The sequence below is a fragment of the Arvicola amphibius genome, chromosome 4 (genome assembly GCF_903992535.2).
Source record: "Arvicola amphibius chromosome 4, mArvAmp1.2, whole genome shotgun sequence".
Taxonomy (NCBI): Eukaryota; Metazoa; Chordata; class Mammalia; order Rodentia; family Cricetidae; genus Arvicola; species Arvicola amphibius.
In genome coordinates, this window is record NC_052050.1 from 50,222,280 (window position 1) to 50,244,395 (window position 22,116).

Here is a 22,116-nt window from a genome sequence, read left to right on the forward strand (position 1 = left end):
CCATCTCCCCTGTGCCCCACCATACCCTAAAACAAATGACTGTGGTCCTATTTCTTTTGCTCCCAAACATGATAACTGATTTCCACACCATGCTCTGAGATGTGGTCTTCAGGCTTTGTTGCCAGCTCATTACCAATATGACATGAAGGAGAAAATCTACTGGTGCTTCTCTCATTGGAAATGAAAACTGAGAGCTGGGCAGTGGTGGCACACATCTGTAATTCAGCACTTGGGAGGCAGAGGCAGACAGATCTCTGCGAGTTCAAGGCCTGCATGGTCTAGAGTGAATTCCAGGACAGCCAGGGCTACACAGAGAAACCCCATCTCAGAAGGAAAGAAAAAGGAAAAGAAAACTGAGAAAGTTTAAAAATGTTTACTTAATTTGCATAAAATAAAATCATACATGTTAATATATTTATTTTAAAAAATAGATAAATCTCGTCTGGCAAGATGCTTCACTCAGGAAAAGGCATTTACTACCAAGCCTGACAACCTGAGTTTGATATCTGGAAACCACATGGTGGAAGGAGAGAACCAACTCCCTGGAAACTGTCCTCTGTCATCTGTACACACATGTGCACACATGCGTGCACACACACAAATAAAGTGTAATAAAATAAATAAATCTATTTTACAAAATGAAAAAAATAAGAAGAGTGTTACTGTATATGCTGTATCTTTTTAAAATCTCTTTCATTATAGCTAAACAGAGAGCATCCAGAGTGATCTCTGTTTCTACAGCCGATCTGTCACAGTCCCTGCCACAGTCTCTCTGGAAGTTCCTCTGTGCGTTCATTCAAGACCACGTAAACAGTGGAAATAACCCATGGCCGTTATGAAAATAGTTTGATCTTGTGACCCAGGCCACACTTTGAGAACAAATGTCCTCAAGAAGTTCAAGTGCCTGTATGAGATGTCCCTTGTAGTGCTGTTTGCCACAATGAGACAGTGGAGCCAACATATCTGTCCATCAAGAGGGGATGCTCAGTGCCATGGGAGCCACACAGATGTTGCCTTTCTTGTCACTTAGCACAGGTTTGTTCAGGATGCTCAATAAGTTTTTGTGGGAGGGAAGAAGAAAGGAAGGAAGGGAGAACTTGAAACCTGCCATTTTAATTTAACTCTTTTATGGGCACCTTTCCAACAAACAGGGATCCTTAGTTCACAAGGAGGAGAATAACCAAGGCCTACGTAGCTGGGGAGTCGTGAGTGGTGTATATGTGTGGTGCGTGCGTGGTCACCTGTGTGTGTGGTGCATGTGTGGTCACCTGTGTGTGTGTGCATGTGTGGTCACCTGTGTGTGTGTGCATGCGTGGTCACCTGTGTGTGTGTGCATGTGTGGTCACCTGTGTGTGTGGTGCGTGCGTGGTCACCTGTGTGTGTGTGGTCACCTGTGTGTGTGTGCATGCGTGGTCACCTGTGTGTGTGTGCATGTGTGGTCACCTGTGTGTGTGGTGCGTGCGTGGTCACCTGTGTGTGTGTGGTCACCTGTGTGTGTGTGCATGTGGATGCCAGAGGTCAGTGTCCACTATCTCCCTCTGTTGTGCTATACCTTATTTTTTTGAGAGTCTTTCACTGGCCTGGGCTTGCTGGCTTGATTAGACTTTGGCTCAGCTGGCTGGCCAGTGAGCTCTGAGGATCATCTGTCCCTGCCCTCAGAGGGGTACCACCATACCCAGATTTTTGCATGTTTTTGGGGGATACAAACTCAATTCTTCATACTTACACTTCATTTACTGAACCATCCACATAGTTTCCCCCCACACCTTTCTTTGAGTCAGGCCCTTGCTCAGTTACCTCAAGTTCACTCTGCAGCCCCAGGGTGCTCTCAAGCTTTCAACTTTCCTGCCTCTGTCTCCTGGGATTGCAGGTGTAAGCCACCACACCTGGCTGGGGAATTATCTTTTTTATTTTCTAAAATGAAAACGTATCTAAGATGTCTTGGCCTGAAGTTGCAAACACTGCCACCTAGAGGTGAATCACTATTTTAACACACAGTGGACAAAGGGACTTATACACTGTTTTAAAAAATTATACAGTGAGATCCTTTCTGAAAAAAAAATCTTGTGTAGAAAAACATGTAAGTGAAACAAATTAATTTCATGTTTAGATTTGTTTCCATCACAAGATGACTCATTAAGTGTGCTGTCTAGCTTTAAATCAACTTGATATGAGTTAGAATCATCAGGGAGGAGCAAGCCTCAGTTGAGACCCACATGGTAGAAATGACCCCCACAACTGTTCTCTGGCTTCCATGACACATGTTCCATACTTCAGGAATCCCTTCCCTGGGAACATAAGCGCCATCCTTGCCCCATAAAATCGCAATGACAAACTAAAGTATAAGTCTGTCAAGTTCACCTTGGGGAACCAGTGAGTTATTTTTTTATTAATTTTAAAGTGTAACAATATTATAATTATATGATTAAACTAGTTTATTTTTTATTGATATTTGAGCTCTACATTTTTCTCTGCTCCCCTCCCTGCCTCTCCCCTCCCCCTTCAATCCTCCCCCAAGGTTCCCATGCTCCCAATTTACTCAGGAGATCTTGTCTTTTTATATTCTCTACTTCCCATGTAGATTAGATCTATGTAAGTCTCTCTTAGTGTCCTCATTGTTGTCTAAATTCTCTGGTATTGTGGTTTGTAGGCTGGCTTTCTTTGCTTTATGTTTTAAAACCACCTATGAGTGAGTACATGTCTTTCTGTGCCTGGGTTACCTCTCTCAAAATAATGTTTTATAGTTCCATCCATTTTCCTGCAAAATTCAAACTGTCATTATTTTTTCTGCTGTGTAGTACTCCACTGTGTAAATATACAACATTTTCCTTATCCATTCTTCGGTCGAGGAGCATTTAGGTTGTTTCCAGGTTCTGGCTATGACAAACAAAGCTGCTATGAATGTAGTTGAGAACATGTCCTTGTGGCGTAACTGAGCATCCTTTGGATATATAACCAAAAGTGGTATTACTGGGTCTTGAGGAAGGTTGTTTCCTAATTTTCTGAGAAATCACCACACTGACATCCAAAGGGGTTGTACCAGCTTGCATTCCCACCAGCAATGCAGAAGTGTTCTCTTTTCCCTACAACCTCTCCAGCATAAGTTGTCATCAGTGGTTTTGATCTTGGCCATTCTTACAGTTGTAAGATGGAATCTCAGAGTAGTTTTGATTTGCATTTCTCTGATGACTAAGGATATCAAACATTTCCTTAAGTGTCTTTCAGCTATTTCAGATTCCTCTGTTGAGAGTTCTCTGTTCAGGTCGGTACTCCATTTTTTTTATTGGATTATGTGTTTTTTTGGTGTACAATTTCTTAAGTTCTTTGTATATTTTGGAGATCAGACCTCTGTCTGATGTGGGTTAGTGAAGATCTTTTCCCATTCTGTAAGTTGTCGTTTTGTCTTGTTGACCATGTCCTTTGCTTTACAGAAGCTTTTCAGTTTTAGGAGGTCCCATTTATTAATTGTTTCTCTGTGTCTGTGCTGCTGGGGTTCTATTTAGGAAGTGGTTCCCTGTGCCAATGTGTTCAAGTGTACTTCCCACTTTCTCTTCTGTAAGGTTCATTGTGGCTGGCTTTATATTGAGGTCTTTGATCCATTTGAACTTGAGTTTTGTGCATGGTGATAGATATGGGTCTATATTCATTCTTCTACATGTTGATATTCACTTATGCCAGCACCACTTGTTAAATATGCTTTCTTTTTTCCATTTGATTTTTTTGCTTTTTTGTAAAAATTAGGTGTTCGAAGATGTGTGGATTGATATCCAGGTCTTCTATTCGGTTTCATTGGTCTTCCTGTCTGTTCTTATGCCAATACCAGGCTGTTTTCAGTACTGTAGCTCTGTAGTACAGTTTGAAGTCAGGGATTGTGATATCTCAGAAGTTCTTTTATCGTACAGGATTGTTTTGGCTATCCTGAGTTTTTTGCTTTTCCATATGAAGTTGAGTACCATCTTTCGAGGTCTTTGAAGAATTTTGTGGGATTTTGATGGACATTGCGTTGAATCTGAGAGTTATGGGACTTTTTGTTTGTTTAGTTGTGTTTTTGTTTTTTCTATTTTTTATGTTTATGAATATTTTGAAAGCATGCATTTATATACATCATGTTTATGTCTGGTGCCTGTGGAAGTCAGAAAAGATTATGCGATCCCTGAAGTATAGTTACCAATGACTGTAAGCTACCATGTTGTGCTGGGAATCAAACCCAATCCTCTGCAAGAGCAGCAAATCCTTTAACCTGTGTGCCATCTCTCTAGCCCCTGAAACCAATGAGTTTACTGAACTTGCTTACAGAGCATGGGTGAGGGGTTACTGGCAAGAGCAGTGGAAGGCTTTACCCATTAGTGCCACTCCTTCTGAGGACCACTTTCTTTCAAACCACTACAGTCACCTTAATAACATAGCAAGCACTGGATTTCTCTACATGCAGATCTCATTCCCTGTGTCCCTGAGGTAAGGAACTGCCCTTACCCTCACTTTATAGAGGACACAGCTGGGCTTGAAGAGAGAAGGTGATGTTTCCAAGGATGCATAACCCATGAGCTGGAGGGACAAGGACACTGACTTTCTGGGCGCATGATTTTTGCACTTTTAATTTTTTTACATTTATATATTTGGTGTAGGGGGTGGACGAGAATGCAGAAGAAGACAGAGAAGTTGGTTCTCTCCACTGTATGAATTCTTGTGGAGAATCCTCCAAATCTGGTGGAGAATCAAACTCAGGTCATCAGCCTTGGTAGCAAGCAACTTTACCTACTGAGCCATTGTTACACACACACACACACACACACACACACACACAGAGAGAGAGAGAGAGAGAGAGAGAGAGAGAGAGAGAGAGAGAACTTGTGCTCTTTAAACATTATGTTCCCTTGTTTATATCATAAGCCTTTGATAGGGCATGACAAACAGAAGGTAATTAATAAGGAAAGAAAAACACGTAAAAAGATAGAAAAAAAACCATGAAATTCCTTATTGGATGGACTGCCTACACTGACCCCTACAGGGCCTGGGTCAGTCTAGAGCCCCTGGGGGACTCGAGCTCTGACACTATGCAGGTCTCAGCTTCAAAGTCAGTGCCTATGGAAAGCGTCTCTCCCAGAAAACTCTCGCTACCTACACATCAGACAAAAACTAATACTTAGAATGTACAAAAACACTCAAAAAGCTAAAAACCTCAATGAGTAAATGAACTAATAAATGAACAGCCAGTTCTCAAAAGATGAGGTACAAATGACCAACAAACACAGGAAAAGGTCAACCTCAGGCCATCAGAGAAATGCAAGACCAAACTACGTTGAAATTCTATCTTACCACAGTTGAAATGACAGTCATTAAGAAAACAACACCAAGCCAGGTGGTGGTGGCAGTGTGCATCTTTAAGTCCAGCACTTGTGAGGCAGAGGCAGGCGATCTCTGTGAGTTCGAGGCCAGCCTGGTCTACAAGAGATAGTTCCAGGACAGGTTCCAAAGCTACAGAGAAACCCTGTCTCAAAAAAAAAAAAAAACGAGAGAGACAGACAGACAGAGAAAGAGAGAGAGAGAGAGAGAGAGAGAGAGAGAGAATACGGAAGAGGGGTGTAAAGATGCCTCTACGATTAAGAGCACCTGCTCTTCCCAAGGAGTTCTGCTCCCACTGGCCAAGTCGGGAAGGCCTCTGGTCTCTGAGGTACCTGCACTCTAGTGCACACACATACACGTAGTTGAAGAGAAACTAGCAACAGCTGCAGACAAGGGCACTGAGGTAGAGGAACCCTCTACACTACTGATCAACCACCACAGGCACCATGGACAATCTGCAGAACACTGAAACTAGAGGCACCACGGGGCTCGCTGTGGTGCTCCTGGCTACTTACCAAAGCACGCTTAAGCCAACATATTACAGAGACACTTACTTTGTGTCTTTTGCAACACAGATGACAATAGCCACTTATGAAATTGACTTAGGTGTTTCTGAACAGAGGAATGAATAGAAAAGTGGGTTAAATACATAATGTGTGTGTGTGTGTGTGTGTGTGTGTGTGTGTGTGGTGTGTATTCAGCCATAAAAAGAGCAGTTATATTTTTGCAGGTGAATAGGTTCAGTTAGAGATAATCATATTAGATAAATTTAATCAGTCTCAGAAAGAAAAATTTCACATATTTTTATGAATCCTAGATTTCATAAAGATATCATATGACAGGAAAGTAGAAGAAAAACTGCATAAAGAACAGACTGGTCTAATGAGAAGCAGGAAAGGGGAAGAAGCAGGGGGCGAATACGCTCAAAGTACACTATATACTTGTATGATGTCCTGATGAAACCCAGTAGCACCTACAAGGAAGTACATAGACTTTTTTTTTGTTAAGAGAGATTTCCCCCAGGCTCCATTGCTGCGTTGACTGGTGTCCCCGCAGACGCTAGAGGGCAGCCACCACCCACCCAGTAGCCAGAGCCCATGGGGACCCCGCGGGGTCTAAAATGTAGACTAGGGTAAATCACAGACCAGCTACACAGGATTCAGACAAACTACACTACACACTGGAGCCCAAAGGCAAGAGGAATTCAGGCAGGGCAGTCTTCCATGCTCTGATCATACTCTTAGGAGACACTGTGTCTCCTTCAGAGGTAAACTAGAGCCAGATAGAGCCTTGCCAGAGCCAAGTTTGCACACTACTCTGACCTGCACTGAAATGAGCTGTAGTGAGGATATTCACCACAAGGAAATGCAACAAGTTTGGTGGGGTTATTGTCCCTGCTGCTGTTTCAGTTTGCTTTGGTTGGTTGGCTCTTTTGGTTTTGAACTAAATATTTACCAGTACAGCAGTCTGTTCATTCTGGTGCAGACTGGTGATGTTCACTGAGGAGCCGCAGGCCAAGGCTGACAAGCAGAAAGCCACTAGTTAATGTGCTGTTCAAAGGCATTAGCAGGTGGGAGCACTGGGTCTGCTGCTAGGCAGTGCCTACACATACACACATACACACACGCATGTGCACACATACACACACATACACACGCACACACACATGATGGTAAAGACCACACCTAGAGGTAGACCCTTCCTCTTCGCCTTATCCCTCCAGTGACCATTACTGGCAACCTGACGCTGCATCACTCAGAAAGGAGGGAGTATTTATAGGCCCAGCTCCAGTATCATAAAGAACCACAAAGGATGGGTTTGGAGTAAGAAGGCAATAAATTGATCACTGGCCCACATTCCAAGCTTGTCTGCACCTTAAATGTGCCCCCTTGTTCTCCTCTTTCTTCCTACTTTCTAGGAGCTGCTAAGCCGCATCCTGTACCCAAGTCTCCACTTAAATGTTGCTTCCTTGGAGACACCTTTTCTGGCTCTAACAGACAAATGTCTTTGTCACTTAAAGGCCCAGAAATAAGCATGTGGCCTAAGGATCAAATCCTAAAGCAGCTCACACTTGTTTCTATATAGGCGGGGCCCTGAGCTAAAGATGCTTTTTATTGTGGGGGTTTGGGTTTTTTAATTAAAAAAAATATTTTATTTCATGACTACAGGTGTTTTGCATGCATGTCTACCTGTGCTCCATGTGCATGACTGGTGTCCCCTGAGGCCAGAAAGGTTGTTCCCCTGGAGCTGTTGTTATGGATGGTCTTGAGCCACAATGTGGGCGCTGAAAATCGAACAGTCACCGTTCTTAACTGCCGAGCTGTCTCTCCAGCCCCTCCGTCCTGGGTTTTGTTTGTTTATAATTATCACCTCTGGCTGATATTTTAGGGCTGTTAATGGCAACTGTCTACAACTCAGTTTTTGCAAGTGTTTTAGTGACCCCCCCCCCCAGGCCTCAGGCATGTCCCTAACTCTCTAAATCAAGAACCCCTTGGGGACTGGAGAGATGGCTCAGCAGTCAAGTGAATTGGCTGCTCTTCCAGAGGAGAGGGGTTCAGTTTCCAGTACCTACATGGTGACTGACAACCATATATAACTCGAATTCCAAGAGATCCAACTCCCTGTTCTGGCCTCTGTGGACACCGCATGTACACACACACACACACACACACACACACACAGGCACTGCATGCACATACACACATGGGTACTGCATATACACATACATACAGTTGGGCACTGCATACACACACACACACACACCAGATATAGGGCAGAGTGAACAGCATACTCAAAGTCACACACTAACAGCAAGGCACGACGGCGCACTTGGAGAAAGGCAAAACAAGGTGGGAATGAAACCCGTACAAAGTCATATTGAGATCATAAGAAAACACAATGAAGTTTAGAATAACACACAAAAGAAAGGCATATCGAGAAAATTACAAAGACACGCTTTATTTGCTTAAACTGTGAGGAAAGGGAGAGAACAGACATTGATGTACCTTCAAAGAACCTGCAGGAGTTCTAGGGTACTTAAGTGGGGCTTTCAGACTGTGAAGTCTATTTTATTTCTTGACAGTGGGTCTGCAGTTCATTCATGACTTGTCTTTGGCAGGCAGGATTCTCCTTGCATAGAACTGTGGCTGCTAACCAGTTACGGTAGGATGTCGATGCCAAGGTAAGTTGACAAGGTAAGCAAACGAGGAAAGGTGAGGGAGCTTCCTGAGACAAGTGAGGTCAGAGGACGCACGTGTGACATACCTAAGAGACTATTTCCTCTCGGGCAGCACACACAGACTCTTTTGAGAACAGGAGGCCTTCCTCCTTTTCTGAGCATGCTCGGGCACAACAAAAACTTGTGAGTAATGTTCAGTGAACAGATTAAGTAAAAGGCCTTTTCTTTTGCTAAGCAGTGATGGGTTTAAGGCAACCAAGGAGGTGAGAATGGAGGCCAGTTTGTGCTTGTCTATCATGTGCAAAGCTGAGTGGGATCTCCAGCACCGCATAAACTGGGTGTAGTGGTGCCTGAAGATGTGGAGGAAGGAGGTTCAGAGGTTCAAGGTCATCCTCAGCCACAAAGGAAGTTCATGGTCAGTCTGGGCTATTTGAGACATAGAAAGAACAACAAAAAAAAAAAAGGAGGAAGGGAGGGAGGAGAAAGGAGGAAAGGAGGGAGCGAGGAAAAAGAAACTATGTGTTGAATTTGGGTGGAAGGATTGACTTTTTGGAAAAACCAAAAACCAAAACAACAGCAAGGAAAACCCAAACTAAGCCCTGAAAAGGGTCGGGCATGGTGGTGCACACCTTTAATCCCAGCATTTGGGAGGCAAAGGCCAGTGGGTCTCAGTTTGAGATCAGCCAGATCTACCCAACAAATTCCAGGACAGCCACAGAAACTCTGTCTCCAACAGAACAAAACAAAACAAAACCCTGCACTGCTGGTTTCACCAAGAACTTCTGAGAGTGAAGTCTGAAAGGAAAGACATGAGAACCTCCACCTTTGCGCAGCATGCTCATCTCCAGGGAAGGCCGTGGTCCTCACGAGCATGTCTTGGGAAGATTCCTTTGGAGAGTTTGAAGAGTGCTGATGTTTTTTGTAGACAAGGTTTCCACTTGGCTTTTTAATTTTTATTGTAATCACATTTTAAATGAGCTTTCTTAGATGCTGGCTCTATATAAGGGCTGGAAGTAAAGTAAGGGACCACAAAAATCCTAAATTACAGAGGTGAGTGACGTCCTGGGGACAGGGTAGGCGCAGCTTATTCTGAGCCCAAGCAAAGCAACAAAAACGAGGGAGACCACACTGCACTGGTAACCAGGGGGAGGCAGCCAGAGCTTTCCTGCCAGCATCTGGCAGCAGAGCGGCTGCCTGCAAAGCTGTGGAATGGACTCAGTAGCTGCTTATTTGACTGCTTTTCTCTCAAGCCGAGCATAGAAACCTGAAAAATGCTCTCGGGGTAGAGAAAGCCTGCCCTGCAGAACTGGGCTGTGATGAGTCACGTTTGCTAAGATATAGTTTAAAATCTTCACATCTGTGTAGTGGCTGGTAATAAAAAAAAGTGTGCAAAGGGCTTAAAATGAGGCATTAATGAAGGAGCCTACCCACAGCACAGCGGCTAATAGACCCCTGGACTCTTAGCTCTAGACGGAACACGATCATGGATGAATCACCTAACATTCCCTGCCCCACCTAAACTCATTCATCATTTAAGATGGCTTAAGAATACTTGCATTGAAGAAAACTGTGCAACTCTAATTTAGCAAGAATCACTCAATTGGACATTTCACACCACAAACTTTATATGTAAATTGTCTCTGAGTAAAGCTATACCCACATCACAGAGGTATCACGGGAAATAAGTGTAAGCTGACAGCACACTGCCTGGCACAGTTACCGGACTGCTCATCGGGATCTGTCTCTGGAAGGGGATGAGGCTAGGGCTGAAGCTCAGAGGTGGACTGCTTGCCTGGCATTTGCCTGGCAAACACAAAGCCTTGGGTTATGAAACTCAAGTACTGAAAAAAAGAACTGGTGATTAGCGTATTTTCTTAGAGGCTGCCTGAAACTTGAGAGATCATTTCATTCAACACCCCTCATTTTGCAGATGAGAAAACCAAGGACCAGAAAATGAAGGGCTCATTAAAGGGAGAGTTCTCGGATAAGAATCCAGGCCTGCAATGTTTTCTTTAGTGCAATTTCTCTTTCTACTACACACATCACACATGGAAACATTAGAACTGGAGGACACAGAAGACATGCAGAGATATTGGAAAAAGAATTCTTGGCCATAAGACAAGCCAAGAAGAGCTGTCACACTTACAGCTATTACTCAGAGCCCCCAGCTGGTGGTCGTGAGAGTTCAGATGTCGGAAAGGCCAGGCCTGATTCGTCGAGTTATCCAGCTCACCACCACGGCCTGGTGCCCGGCAGAGAAAAGCCACACCACCCTGTTCACTGCTTCCCGACAGGATGGCAGCAGCAGGAGGAGCTGCCGCTGAGCTGCCTCTCCTGCCCGGGCTCAGCAGCCGGCTTCAGCTGTCTCTCTGGTTCTTCCTCCAGGTGTTCAGGCTTCCACTCCATCCTGTAAACTGCTTCCTTTTCGTGGACCCCTCTTCAAATAAGTAAGAAGCCTAGCAGATGTGAAAAGACGCAGCTTCCTGCTTTCTCATTAATGCTGCCATGTTCAAGGGAACTTGATAACACAACCGGAAGATTTTAAGGCCTAAGGGGCAGGGGGCTTAGTAAGGTACCCAAGGCTACGCAGTGGGCTGGAGTGGTCACGATTTTCTAACATCTCAGTAGACAGTGAGTCAACTCTGTAGTTCGTAGCAGTGAATCCTGCCCCCACTTTCACAAAGAGCAACAATTTAGACACAGGTGCAGACCCCTGTGGGGAGGAAAAGAAAGAAGGAAAGAAGGACAGAGGAGAATTAAGGCCTGAAACAGCTCTCATGATTTAATTCAGAGCACAAACTTCTCAATAAATAGTTCATGAAACTGCCCCATCACTTCCGCCAGCTACCACAACAAGGCTCAGGGCATGGGCATAGGAGGGCCTGTCCTTGCATGTGACCCAAGGACCCGGGGACAGAGCGTGAAGAAGTGAAGAGCCTGCTTCGGCCTTTCCACACAGTCCTGGCCCGCAGGTCACTCGACACAGTGGACGCTCTGGTGTCGGAGGAGGTGGGAGCTCCGACTGAAGGTCTTCTGGCACTCCTGACACTCGTACGGCTTCTCTCCGGTGTGGGTTCTCTGGTGGACGGTGAGCTGCGAGAGCTGGCTGAACGTCTTCGCACACTCCCGGCACTCATAAGGCTTCTCTCCAACGTGAATCTTCTGGTGAAGCAGCAGCTCTGAGTTATCCCAAAAGGTCCTTGCACACTCGTGACACTGGTGGGGTTTCTCCCCAGTGTGTATTCTCTGGTGGACGACTAGGTGAGAGGTCCGCCTGAAAGCCTTGCCACACTCAAAGCATTCAAAGGGTTTCTCTCCAGTGTGAATCCTCTCATGTCTAAGAAGTTCTGAGTTACCCCTGAAGGCCTTCCCACATTCCTTGCATACATAGGGCTTCTCCCCAGTATGAATTCTAATATGTCTGATAATCTCTGAGTTCTGCCCGAAAGTCTTCCCACATTCATTGCACTCATAGGGTTTGTCCCCTGTATGAATTCTTTGATGGCGGATAAGCTCAGAACTCTGACCAAAGCCTTTCCCACATTCGTTACACAGATAGGGCTTTTCTCCAGTGTGGATTTTCTGGTGTCGGATGAGGCCCGAGCTGTGCTTGAAGGCTTTGCCACACTCGGTGCACTCATGGTACCTCTCTTCGGTGTGAATCCTCTGGTGCTGAATAAGCTGGGAGCTGACCCTGAAGGTCTTCCCACACTCATTGCATTCGTACGGTTTCTCCCCAGTGTGGATTCTCTGGTGCAGGATAAGGGCTGAATTCTGGCTGAAGGCTTTCCCACATTCTTCACATTTATAAGGCCTTTCTCCTGTGTGAATTCGATGATGGTGGATAAGATGTGAGCTCTGAATGAAGGCTTTCCCACACTCGTTACAAGCAAAGGGCTTCTCTCCAGCATGAATTCTCAGGTGCCTTCGAAGGCTGGAGTTAGTTCCAAATGTCTTTCCACACTCTTTGCACTCAAAGGGTTTCTCTCCACTGTGAACTCGCATATGCTGGATGAGATGCGAGTTCTGATTAAAAGCTTTTCCACATTCTTTACACGTGTGAGGCTTTTCTCCCACAGAAGTCCTCTGTGCTTTATGAAGCTGTATGTTCTCCATGAAGCTCTGGGCAGAAGTAGCAAACACACTAACCCTCTCTGCTGGAGGATCTCCGTGGCAGAGCCCCACTCTTGGGTCCCTCTCTGCTGGAGGATCTCCGTGGCAGAGCCCCACTCTTGGGTCCCTCTCTGCTGGAGGATCTCCGTGGCAGAGCCCCACTCTTGGGTCAGGACTGTAGCCGCTCTCACTCCCACTATCCTGCTCTTTCTCACCTAAGGATGACATCTTGAAGATAATTAACCCTGATGCAAAGTCTCTCTCCTGAGGAGACTCTCTCAGATGTCCCTTTAATACGTCTTTTTCATTTGCTGCTCCAAACCCGTGACCTTGGTAAACCTCCTGTGAAAGTTTTTCGAACACTGGTCCATGTGGCTTGGATTCTTCAGAAATTTCTTCCTTGGGAAGCACCTCCTTTTTCTCAGTCCCCATATCACAGCCTGCAACGAGAGGGTGAGCGTGTGAAGCTGTGCCCTATCTAAATGACACCACGGTGGACATGCTAAACAGCAGACACTGACCGCAGAAAGTGAGAAAAACTGTCTGGCGCAGAATGCAAAAGACAGAAAAGGGACCGGATGGTAAAGCTGTATGACACTGACAGTGAGTTAGGGGACTCAAAAGTGCTGAAGAGAACATGTGGGGACATCAATGGACATATTAACAGGATATATGGAAAAGGGTAAGAAAAAAGCAACGTTACAACAGAAATAACGTTTGAGTTTAGGATGAAATAGCCACTCAAGAGGACATACTCTTGGTCCAGTCTGCAGTACCCACCTGCCCTACAGAGCAGGCCACATTGTAGACGGGTCACCTGGTCAAAGGGTTGACATGACGTAGCTATAATTAGAACAAGAGTAACTTCTTCCCCTCTACATTTGGATAATGAGAGGGTCCATCTTTAAATCTCCCCCAAATGACAAATGAATTGTATCAATATTAGTAACATGGATCCCACTCAGCTCTAGTGATCAATTTCTTTTCTCCAGCATCAAACTGATCAACCTTTTGAAGCTTGATAAAAAGAGACAGACACGGTGGCAGGTGCATGTAACCAACACTCTGGAGACTGAGACAGAAGAACCATGAGCAGAAAGCTAGCCCAGGCTGTGCCGTGAGACAATGACTTAAAAGTACTTTAAATGTCGCTGAGGTTACCTCTCAGAAGTCTTCTTTTTCTGATGTTTATTATCTATTCTACAAATATTTTTTTAAATAAATTCTAGTGTGGCTTCATAAACTTTTCAAACTTAGTGTGTGATAAGGTGTAAAGAAGGGCTGGGCCGGAGATGGCTCAGTGGTTAAGAACACTGGCTGCTGCTCTTCAAAGCGCCCAGATCCAGTTCCCAGCACCACAGGATGGCTTACAACCATCAACAACTCTAGTTCCAGGGCATCTGATACCCTCTACTGGTCTCCTTGGACACCACGCATGCACATTTTACATATATATGCATACATGCAAACACTCATACTTGTAAACAAAAATCAAATCTTAGAACAAAAGAAGAGTTAAGAATCAAAGACAGGGGGCTGGAGAGATGGCTCAGCGGTTAAGAGCATTGCCTGCTCTTCCAAAGGTCCTGAGTTCAATTCCCAGCAACCACATGGTGGCTCACAACCATCTGTAATGAGGTCTCGTGCCCTCTTCTGGCCTTCAGGCATACACACAGACAGAATATTGCATAATTAATAAATAAATAAATAAATAAATAAATAAAAGAATCAAAGACAGTGTCGGAGCACACTTAATCTGAGGACGACAGTTAGATGGGCAATGATGCACCAGGCTTTGGGATCCTGAAGGGATAGCTAGTTTAAGCAGGAAGGTGGTGAATGAACTCTGTTTTGGACAAGGCTGGTTTTGAGATATCCATATAGAGGTAGTTTTCATACTGGACTAAAAGCTTAATACTAAAGTCAATACTAGACACCAATTTGAGAGGGCTCAGCATGAGCATCGTATGAGAACTACCAGAGACTGAAGACAGAAATTTAGAACCCAAAATCAACGGTAAGGAAAACCATTATAGTATTAATTGTACTTCCCCCAACCCCTTCAAGGTCTTTCTACCTTTCTCTACCCTGCTCTCTGGCCAAGAACACTAACTTGTATGGCATACAATAGGCCCTTTGGCTTCCAGATGCTTCTACCAATGAGAGACCCAACAGAAGACTGGAGAAAGGATGGTCAGCGGATTTACTCTTCTGGTTCCTTCCTGTGATACTGCCTTGAGCTATTGGTGCCCCTCAATTAAAAGTCCTCTTAAGGAGTCTATTCTACCCAATTCTTCAACACTTTGCCCAGTCCTGTCACAATTAACCTCTTGGCTACTAAACCTTTCTCAAATGAACCTAACTTGAGGAGGTTGTGTTCTTATTCATCCTCTGAGAATAAAGGGGTAGGTGGGGAAGAGAAATCTGTCAACAGAAGGAATGCTTAGTGAAGAGCCACAGTAACGGGGCCACAGAAGTCACCAAGGCAGTGGCAGAGGGAACTGAAAAGCATCTAATGTTGTCAGGTATGGGGGCACATGCCAAGAATCCCAGTTACTATGAAACCTGAGGTAGGAAGATTTTGAATTGGAGGCCAGTCTGGGCAACTTAATAAGACCTACTCCCCCCTTATTAAAAAACAAAAACAAAACAAAACAAAAAACCTGGGAACATAGTCCAGTGTCAGCATTTACCAGGCACACACAAGGCCCAGTGAAAGTCGGTTCTCAGAACCTCAAAACAAAATCAAACACCATTTAAGCAGATGGGAGATCCAGTAGAAACTGTCTCCTGGGATGACAAAGGAACCGCAGATGAAACAGAGACACAGGGACAGGGGCTGAAAAACGGATTTGTTGCAATACGAGAGTGTTACAAGGACACGGGTTTTCTCTGGTGACAGATTTGAAAATGTTCGTACTAACGGGGGTGGTACTGGTAGAGCAAGAGGGCTTAAGGGGTAAGAAAACGCGAGGACAGTGAGGACTGGAGAGCCCACCAGGTGGGGAGACTGAAGAGTCAGACGATGAGGGAGATGCTGTGCTGTAGACAGAGACTGCACTTTCATCTCCAGGCTGCCCAGACACGAATAATCACACAGGAACTATAATTATAACACTGTTTGGCCAATGGCTCGGGCGTATTTCTAGCTAGCTCTTACATCTTAAATTAACCCATTTGTACTAGTCTATGTATTGCCACATGGCTGTGGCATCACCTCATTTTTTACATGTTTTGTTTCCTCAGCAGCTGACTGGCGTCTGCTTGACTCCACCTTCTCTCTCTCTCTCTCTCTCTCTCTCTGTCTCTCTCTCTCTCTCTGTCTATCTCTCTCTCTCTCTCTCTCTCTCTCTCTCTCTCTCTCTCTCTCTCTCTCTCTCTCTCTCTCTCTCTCTCTCTCTCTCTCGGTTTTTCAAGACAGGATTTCACTGTAGTTTTAGAGCCTGTCCTGGAACTAGCTCTTGTAGACCTGGCTGGCCCAAGACTCACAGAGCTCCGCCTGCCTCTGCCTCCCAAGTGCTGGGATTAAAGGTGTGCGCCACCACCACCTGGCTTCCACCTACTCTCTATATACATCTCTGTTCAGATTTCCCACCTGACTTTACTTTGCTAAGCCACTAGCTGAAACAACTGTATTTATCAACTAATAAAAGCAACACACACACAGAAGTACATGCCTCATCACTGTGGCCCACAGAACTATACGGCGAGAATACAGTTAACAGAATCACAAGGTTAGTACCCGACTTGCAAAGCTTTGGGAATATTTGCCTTTTGAACAGTTGCTGTCATTTCTGTAAAACCCTTGTGAAGCCACAGTGCTCCCCTGCTGTGGGACAATGATCTTGTACCCTGAAAAGATTTATCAGTTGTATTTCTTTAATAAAACGCTGATTGGTCAGTAGCCAGGCAGGAAGTAGAGGCGGTATGACCAGGCAGGAAATAGAGGCAGGGCAACGAGAACAGGAGAATTCTGGGAAGAGGAAAGCTCAGTCTGCAGTCATCACCCAGATGCAGAGGAAGCAAGATGAGAATGCCTCACCGATAAAGGTACCAAGCCACATGGTTAACACAGACAAGAATTATGGGTTACTGTAAGATGTAAGAATTAGTTAATAAGAAGCCTGAGCTAATAGGCCAACCAGTTTATAATTAATGTAGACCTTTGTGTATTTCTTTGGGACTGAATGGCTGCAGGACCAAGGGGGACAGAAACCTTGGTCAACACTCCCCCTTTTCCATAGTGGGACTCATCACAAAGAAACCTCAGCGGTGTACTAATCAATTATTGTGCATAACTCCCCTCTGTGCTGGTAACTGGATGACCTTTCCCCACACTGTGGGGCCCTGGTGTAAAAATATTCACTCAAACCTTTGTTCTCACAGTCAAATCTACATCAAACCAGCCCCAGAGAAAGGAATTTCTTCACACCTGGGCATCAGCGGTTATGAGAGCCTCACTGTATAGCCTGGCATTGGGAGCAGCAGCCTTCAGAAGTCACAGTGGCAGCTTTTCACTTTAACCTAGTGATGAGAGTCTCTAATCAGATAGCATTTGGTGAAAATACCAATGCAGGCCAAGCACCACCGGTTTCCTCCCGCAGCTTACACTGGTTGCCATGGCTACCACAATGCTGTATTCCCGGCCACCACAGGAATAGAAGTGCTCAGAAAGCACATAGCGAGGCTTTCTTTCTTCCCTCTTTTCTACATTTATCAATTACAAATTTCGGTCTAACTAACCACACGAATGTAGTTAACACACAAACTTCCTCTCTCCCCTCCTAGACTTTGGAGCTCCGTCCTCTATTTACCTTTGACAGATATGCCCGGGCACTTCACAGTCACGCCCAACTCTGAGACGTAAGTAAGTTAACAGGTGCCTGCTTTGTCAGCCTTAGCTACCATCTTGGCCCAGAAAAATGAATGCCTGGTATCCTTGCTATTGCCAAAGAATTGCTAATTGTGTCTGTGTGGGTACATAAACTGGAAAACTTGTGGGATCAAGAGAACACTGGAAGAGGGAACACTGAGAGGGAGAACACTGGAAGAATAAACGGGACAAGAGGAGAAGACATATGTGAGCTGATTCAATCCCTCGGATATCTTTAGCTATATCCTGCACTTGCTGTCACGTTCCTTCTGGATCTGAGAGGTTTAGGGGGTTGGCATCCCAATAAACCTTGACAGGGAAGTAAAAGTGACTTTGCAGGTGACCTCTGTACTGTCCTTTTCTCTACCTAGCCTCCTATCAACCACAAGACGCTGGTGACCAACACCAGCCTACCCTGGGGAGATACCAGCCAGAAAAACTTGATCTATCCTGGAAATCCTGAAGGCATGGAAGACCTTTGTTATCTCCTTCTAAGTGAGCTAGAAGCCCCCAGCATCTTCTTAATTTCCCACAAAGCAAGGAAAGATCCCAAAGCTTGATTTCTCCTTTTTTGTTGAAACCTTTCAAAATTAAAGATGCTGTCTGCACAACTGTAAGGATACATTATAGAATTGTAACTATCTTTTTCTGAGACAGAATCTCACTATATAGACTAAATTGGCTTCAAATTTACAGAGCTATGACTCTGTCTCCTAAGAACTGGGGTTAAAGGCATGTATCGCCCATCATACCTAGCTGTTAGCTATCTTCTCCATCCATGGCATTATTTCATTTGGAAAGTACTATCTTACATAAGATTTCTTCTAGTGCCTTTAACTTCAGCCCTTAAGAGGACAAAGCAGAAAAACAAAGAGTGAGAAAGAACGGGGAGGAAGGGACGACAATGCAGAAGGATCATGAATTTGAGGCCAGTCTGGATTACACAGTGAGATGCTGGGTAAAAAATAAAAAATAACCATTTCCACAAGTAAATGCCTTTTTAATACCAGCCAAGAACAGGTTTCAGGAGCTGGTATTTCAAGTGGCTATGTATTTCCCAACCCCCTCTGGACTTCCTTTTCAAATCTTCATGTCTCCTGTATTTGCTTATCTTTTACTTTTGGTTTTGATGGAGTTCCCCGCCCCCCAGCAAAGTTCTAATGATTAACCCAAGACTCAACCACTAAGCAATACCTCCAGCTCTTCTGAGTGTTTTTGTTTATTTGCTTGTTTTTTTTTTAAAAAAAACGTTTGTTTATTTATTTATTATGTATACAATATTCTGTCTATGTGTATGTCTGCAGGCCAGAAGAGGGCACCAGACCTCATTACAGATGGTTGTGAGCCATCATGTGGTTGCTGGGAATTGAACTCAGGACCTTTGGAAGAGCAGGCAATGCTCTTAACCGCTGAGCCATATCTCCAGCCCCTATTTGCTTGTTTTTTGAGACAGGGTCTCAGTATGTAGTCACAGCTGGCCTAGAAGTTGATTTGTAAGCCAGGCTGGCATGGAGCTCAAAAAGATCCACCTGCCTCTGCCTTTCAAGTATTGGGAATAAACACATGTGTCATCATGCCCTGTTTCCTTTTTATTTTGAGAGGCTCCCACTAAGTTTCCAAATCTGGCCTCTAACTCACAATGCTGCTGCTTTCGCCTCCAGAGCACCTGGGATTACAGACAAGCACTTCACATCCAGATCATCCTCTCCCAGTTGTTTGTTTGTTTAAACAAAATCAGCATTATCTTTGCAATGCACTCTGGGAGAAAAGTCTCAGAAAATCTCATTCAGGAAGTTCTGATACACATATCTATTAGTAAAGTGTCTGATAAAACTTAAAAACACCACGTATTTTTAAGCCAGGGTGAGTTGAATTCCATTATTCATCTGGCAAGAGGACTAGCTCTTCCTGGAAGCCTTCACTAACCTTTCTCACCTCTCTCGACTACAGTTTCCACCTCACTTCCTGTCTGTTGCTCCTCTCAAGGCCTCCAGAACGGCTCACAATGCTCTCACAATCAAACCTGTCTCCTCTTCCCACCTCTACCTCACATTCTCCAAAACAACTGGCAGCTCCAGATGTGCTCAGTGTCCCGCAGTCCAAACATCGTCCATTCTTTAGTTTCTCTGCCTTTGAGGACCAGCTCTTCTCATTTCCTGGAACACCACGGCCCACCTGTGCCCTTACCAAACACCTTCAAGATGCAGCTGAAGTATGTGCCGTCCCTCCATTTGTTGTCTGATCTGCAGGCCTTAGCAAACAGTACTTCTCCATGGAGCCATTATGCCACTGTGCGACTCGTTCGCTTTCCTCCAGCACAGTGGTCTCCAACCTTCCTAATGCTACAATCCTTTAATTACAGTTCCTCATGATGGGGTGACCCCCCCCAACCATAAAGTTATTCTCACTGCTACTTCGTAACTGTATTTGGTGTTATGAATCATAATATAAATATCTATGCTTTCCAGTGGTGTTAGACGACCCCAGTGAAAGGGTTGTTCGACCCCCAAAATGTTGTGACCCGACCCACACATTGAGAACGGTGCTCTAGATCAGGAGCAAAGATATTACCCATGTTGTTAATTCCAGTGCTTAGCACACTTCTGATACCTGGTAAATATTCGGTGAAGGTTTGTGTGCTATCTGAGTAACAAATCTGCAGTTGTCTTGAACCAGACAGTCCTACCTAGAGACCAGAGCAGTGTGTGTATTATAACTTATTATATATAGCAATTACTTATTTAAAAAAAAAATAAGTTCTTTGCCTGGTGTGGTTGACACACACCTGTACTTCCAGCACTTGGGAGATAGAGGCAGGTGGATCTTGAGAGTCTGAGGTCAACCTGGTATACATAGTGAGCTCTAGACTAGCCAGAGCTAGACTGTGAGACCCCATCTCAAAAAAATCAAACTAAAAAAAAAAAAAAGTTCTTCTCCCAAGACACTATTATCTGGTACCCAGGATCAAGGGAACTCTGTTAATTCTGTGCTCAATTTGGTCTCCCTTACTATTATTATCACTTTTAATTATGTGTAGATGTGTTGTGTTTCTGCATATAGGAGTGTGCACATGAGGGCAGGTGCCTGAGGGAGCCAAACCCCCAGAGCTGGACTTACAGATGATCTGAGCAGCCTGAGCGAGTTCTGGAAACCAACTGGAAGAGCAGCAAAGTGTTCTTAACTACTGAGCCATCTCTTCACCCAAGTCTATCTTCTTTAATCTTTATAAGCCAATAAATATCCTGTCTGCTAGCACAGGTCACAACACGCCACGGGGGCCTTAGTTTTTGCCTGTCATTCGTTCTAGCAGTATCCTTAGGGAATGGAATACCAAAGTGGTGGGTCGGGGGGAATAAAGAAAAGATAAATAGGCACAGGTCCTAAGCATGCCCACGTCGGATCCTGCTTCTCCACTTCCCTGGCTGACAAGGCCTGGAAGCAGAATTGGGAACGGTCCCTGACATTGCCCAGGATCCACCCTCTCGGTGGGCAAGGGAGTAAGGGCCCCCGTGCCATAAAATCCAAGGTCACACAGCAAACCAGAGTCAGGGCCGGCCCACACTCAGGAGCCCGGCGCCCTCCTCCCCCGGGCAGGACCGAACCAGAGAGGCCTCACCGCTGGCGGATGCCGCCCACGCTCACTCCGCCGGGCCCGGAGCGCTGCACCGCGGCGCGCACAGAACCGCAGCTGTTGTCTGGTGTCACGGGCGACGGACACCGGCCACTTCCGGTGCCGCGCGGCACTGCGGCCAATCCGCGCGGGCCGCACTCGCGGGAGGAACAGGTGGCCAGCGGGCCCACGCCCCCTCGCCCGTTCCAGATTCCCTGGTCGCTGCTCTCGCCCTAGTTCACCCCATCGCCACCCGGCTGGCGAGGGCCGGTCGGCTCCCTGGAACGTCCCAGGGCACCTCGCGATACCCACGGTGCCCTCGACCACTGACGCGCGGGGTCCTCCGGGTTTCCTAGAACGGCTCCTGGGATGCACTTCCGCTCCGCAGCAGCCGCTCTGCGCGCCCCTGTCGTTTCCGTGGGCTGGAGAACTTGCCACTCCGGTTTTCTTCCCGTGGGAACGTGCAGAAGCACTCTACACACACACATCCACGTCTGTGCCAACTCACCTCCCTCAGAGTCTGTCAGCCCAGGCCCTTAGATTTAGGGTACGCTTGTCCTCTTCTAGGAGCGAGGCGAGACCTGCGTTGAGGTCAGGAAAGACTTCAGGGAATGGTGCCTTGACAAAAATCTTAAGTTTGCGTGTGATTTCCCTAGCTTGTTCAGGCAATACGAATTATTTGCTGGCCTTCCACTCTCTTGAATAAATTTGGTCTCTTCTGGCCTCAGAACGTGTGTGAATATGAATGTGGTGATCCTCCTGCCTCAGCCTTCCAAGTGCTGGGATAAGCAACCATGTCCGGTGAAATAGACTTTTGTCTCTGTGTCTGTTTGTGAGGGAGAGTCCTAGTCTGTAGTTCAGACTGGCCTTGAGCTACGTACTAGTAGTTCAGGCTGGCCTCGGATTTGAGGCAATCCTCCTGCCTCAGCCTCCCTGATGCTGGGATTAGAGGCCTAAAACAACACACCCAACTCTAAAACGAGCGTTTTAACGAAATCA

The 22,116-nt window shown here is 45.5% G+C and overlaps 1 protein-coding gene across 2 annotated transcripts; it reads right to left on the minus strand.

Moving 5' to 3' along the window:
* Positions 1-9,003: 9,003 nt before the first annotated feature.
* Zfp3 (ZFP3 zinc finger protein) lies at positions 9,004-21,223 on the minus strand. 2 transcript variants are annotated; one of them, XM_038328649.1, is made up of 3 exons: positions 21,124-21,223; positions 12,778-13,074; positions 9,004-12,732 (listed from the first exon to the last, which is right to left on the minus strand). In XM_038328649.1, the coding sequence occupies exons 2-3, from the start codon at positions 13,064-13,066 to the stop codon at positions 11,495-11,497; spliced, it is 1,527 nt and encodes a 508-aa protein (XP_038184577.1). In that variant the 5' UTR covers positions 13,067-13,074; positions 21,124-21,223; the 3' UTR covers positions 9,004-11,494. The 2 variants fall into 2 exon arrangements, with proteins under 2 accessions (XP_038184577.1, XP_038184576.1); XM_038328648.1 differs by having other exon boundaries at positions 9,004-13,074.
* Between the last annotated feature and the right edge of the window lie 893 nt (positions 21,224-22,116).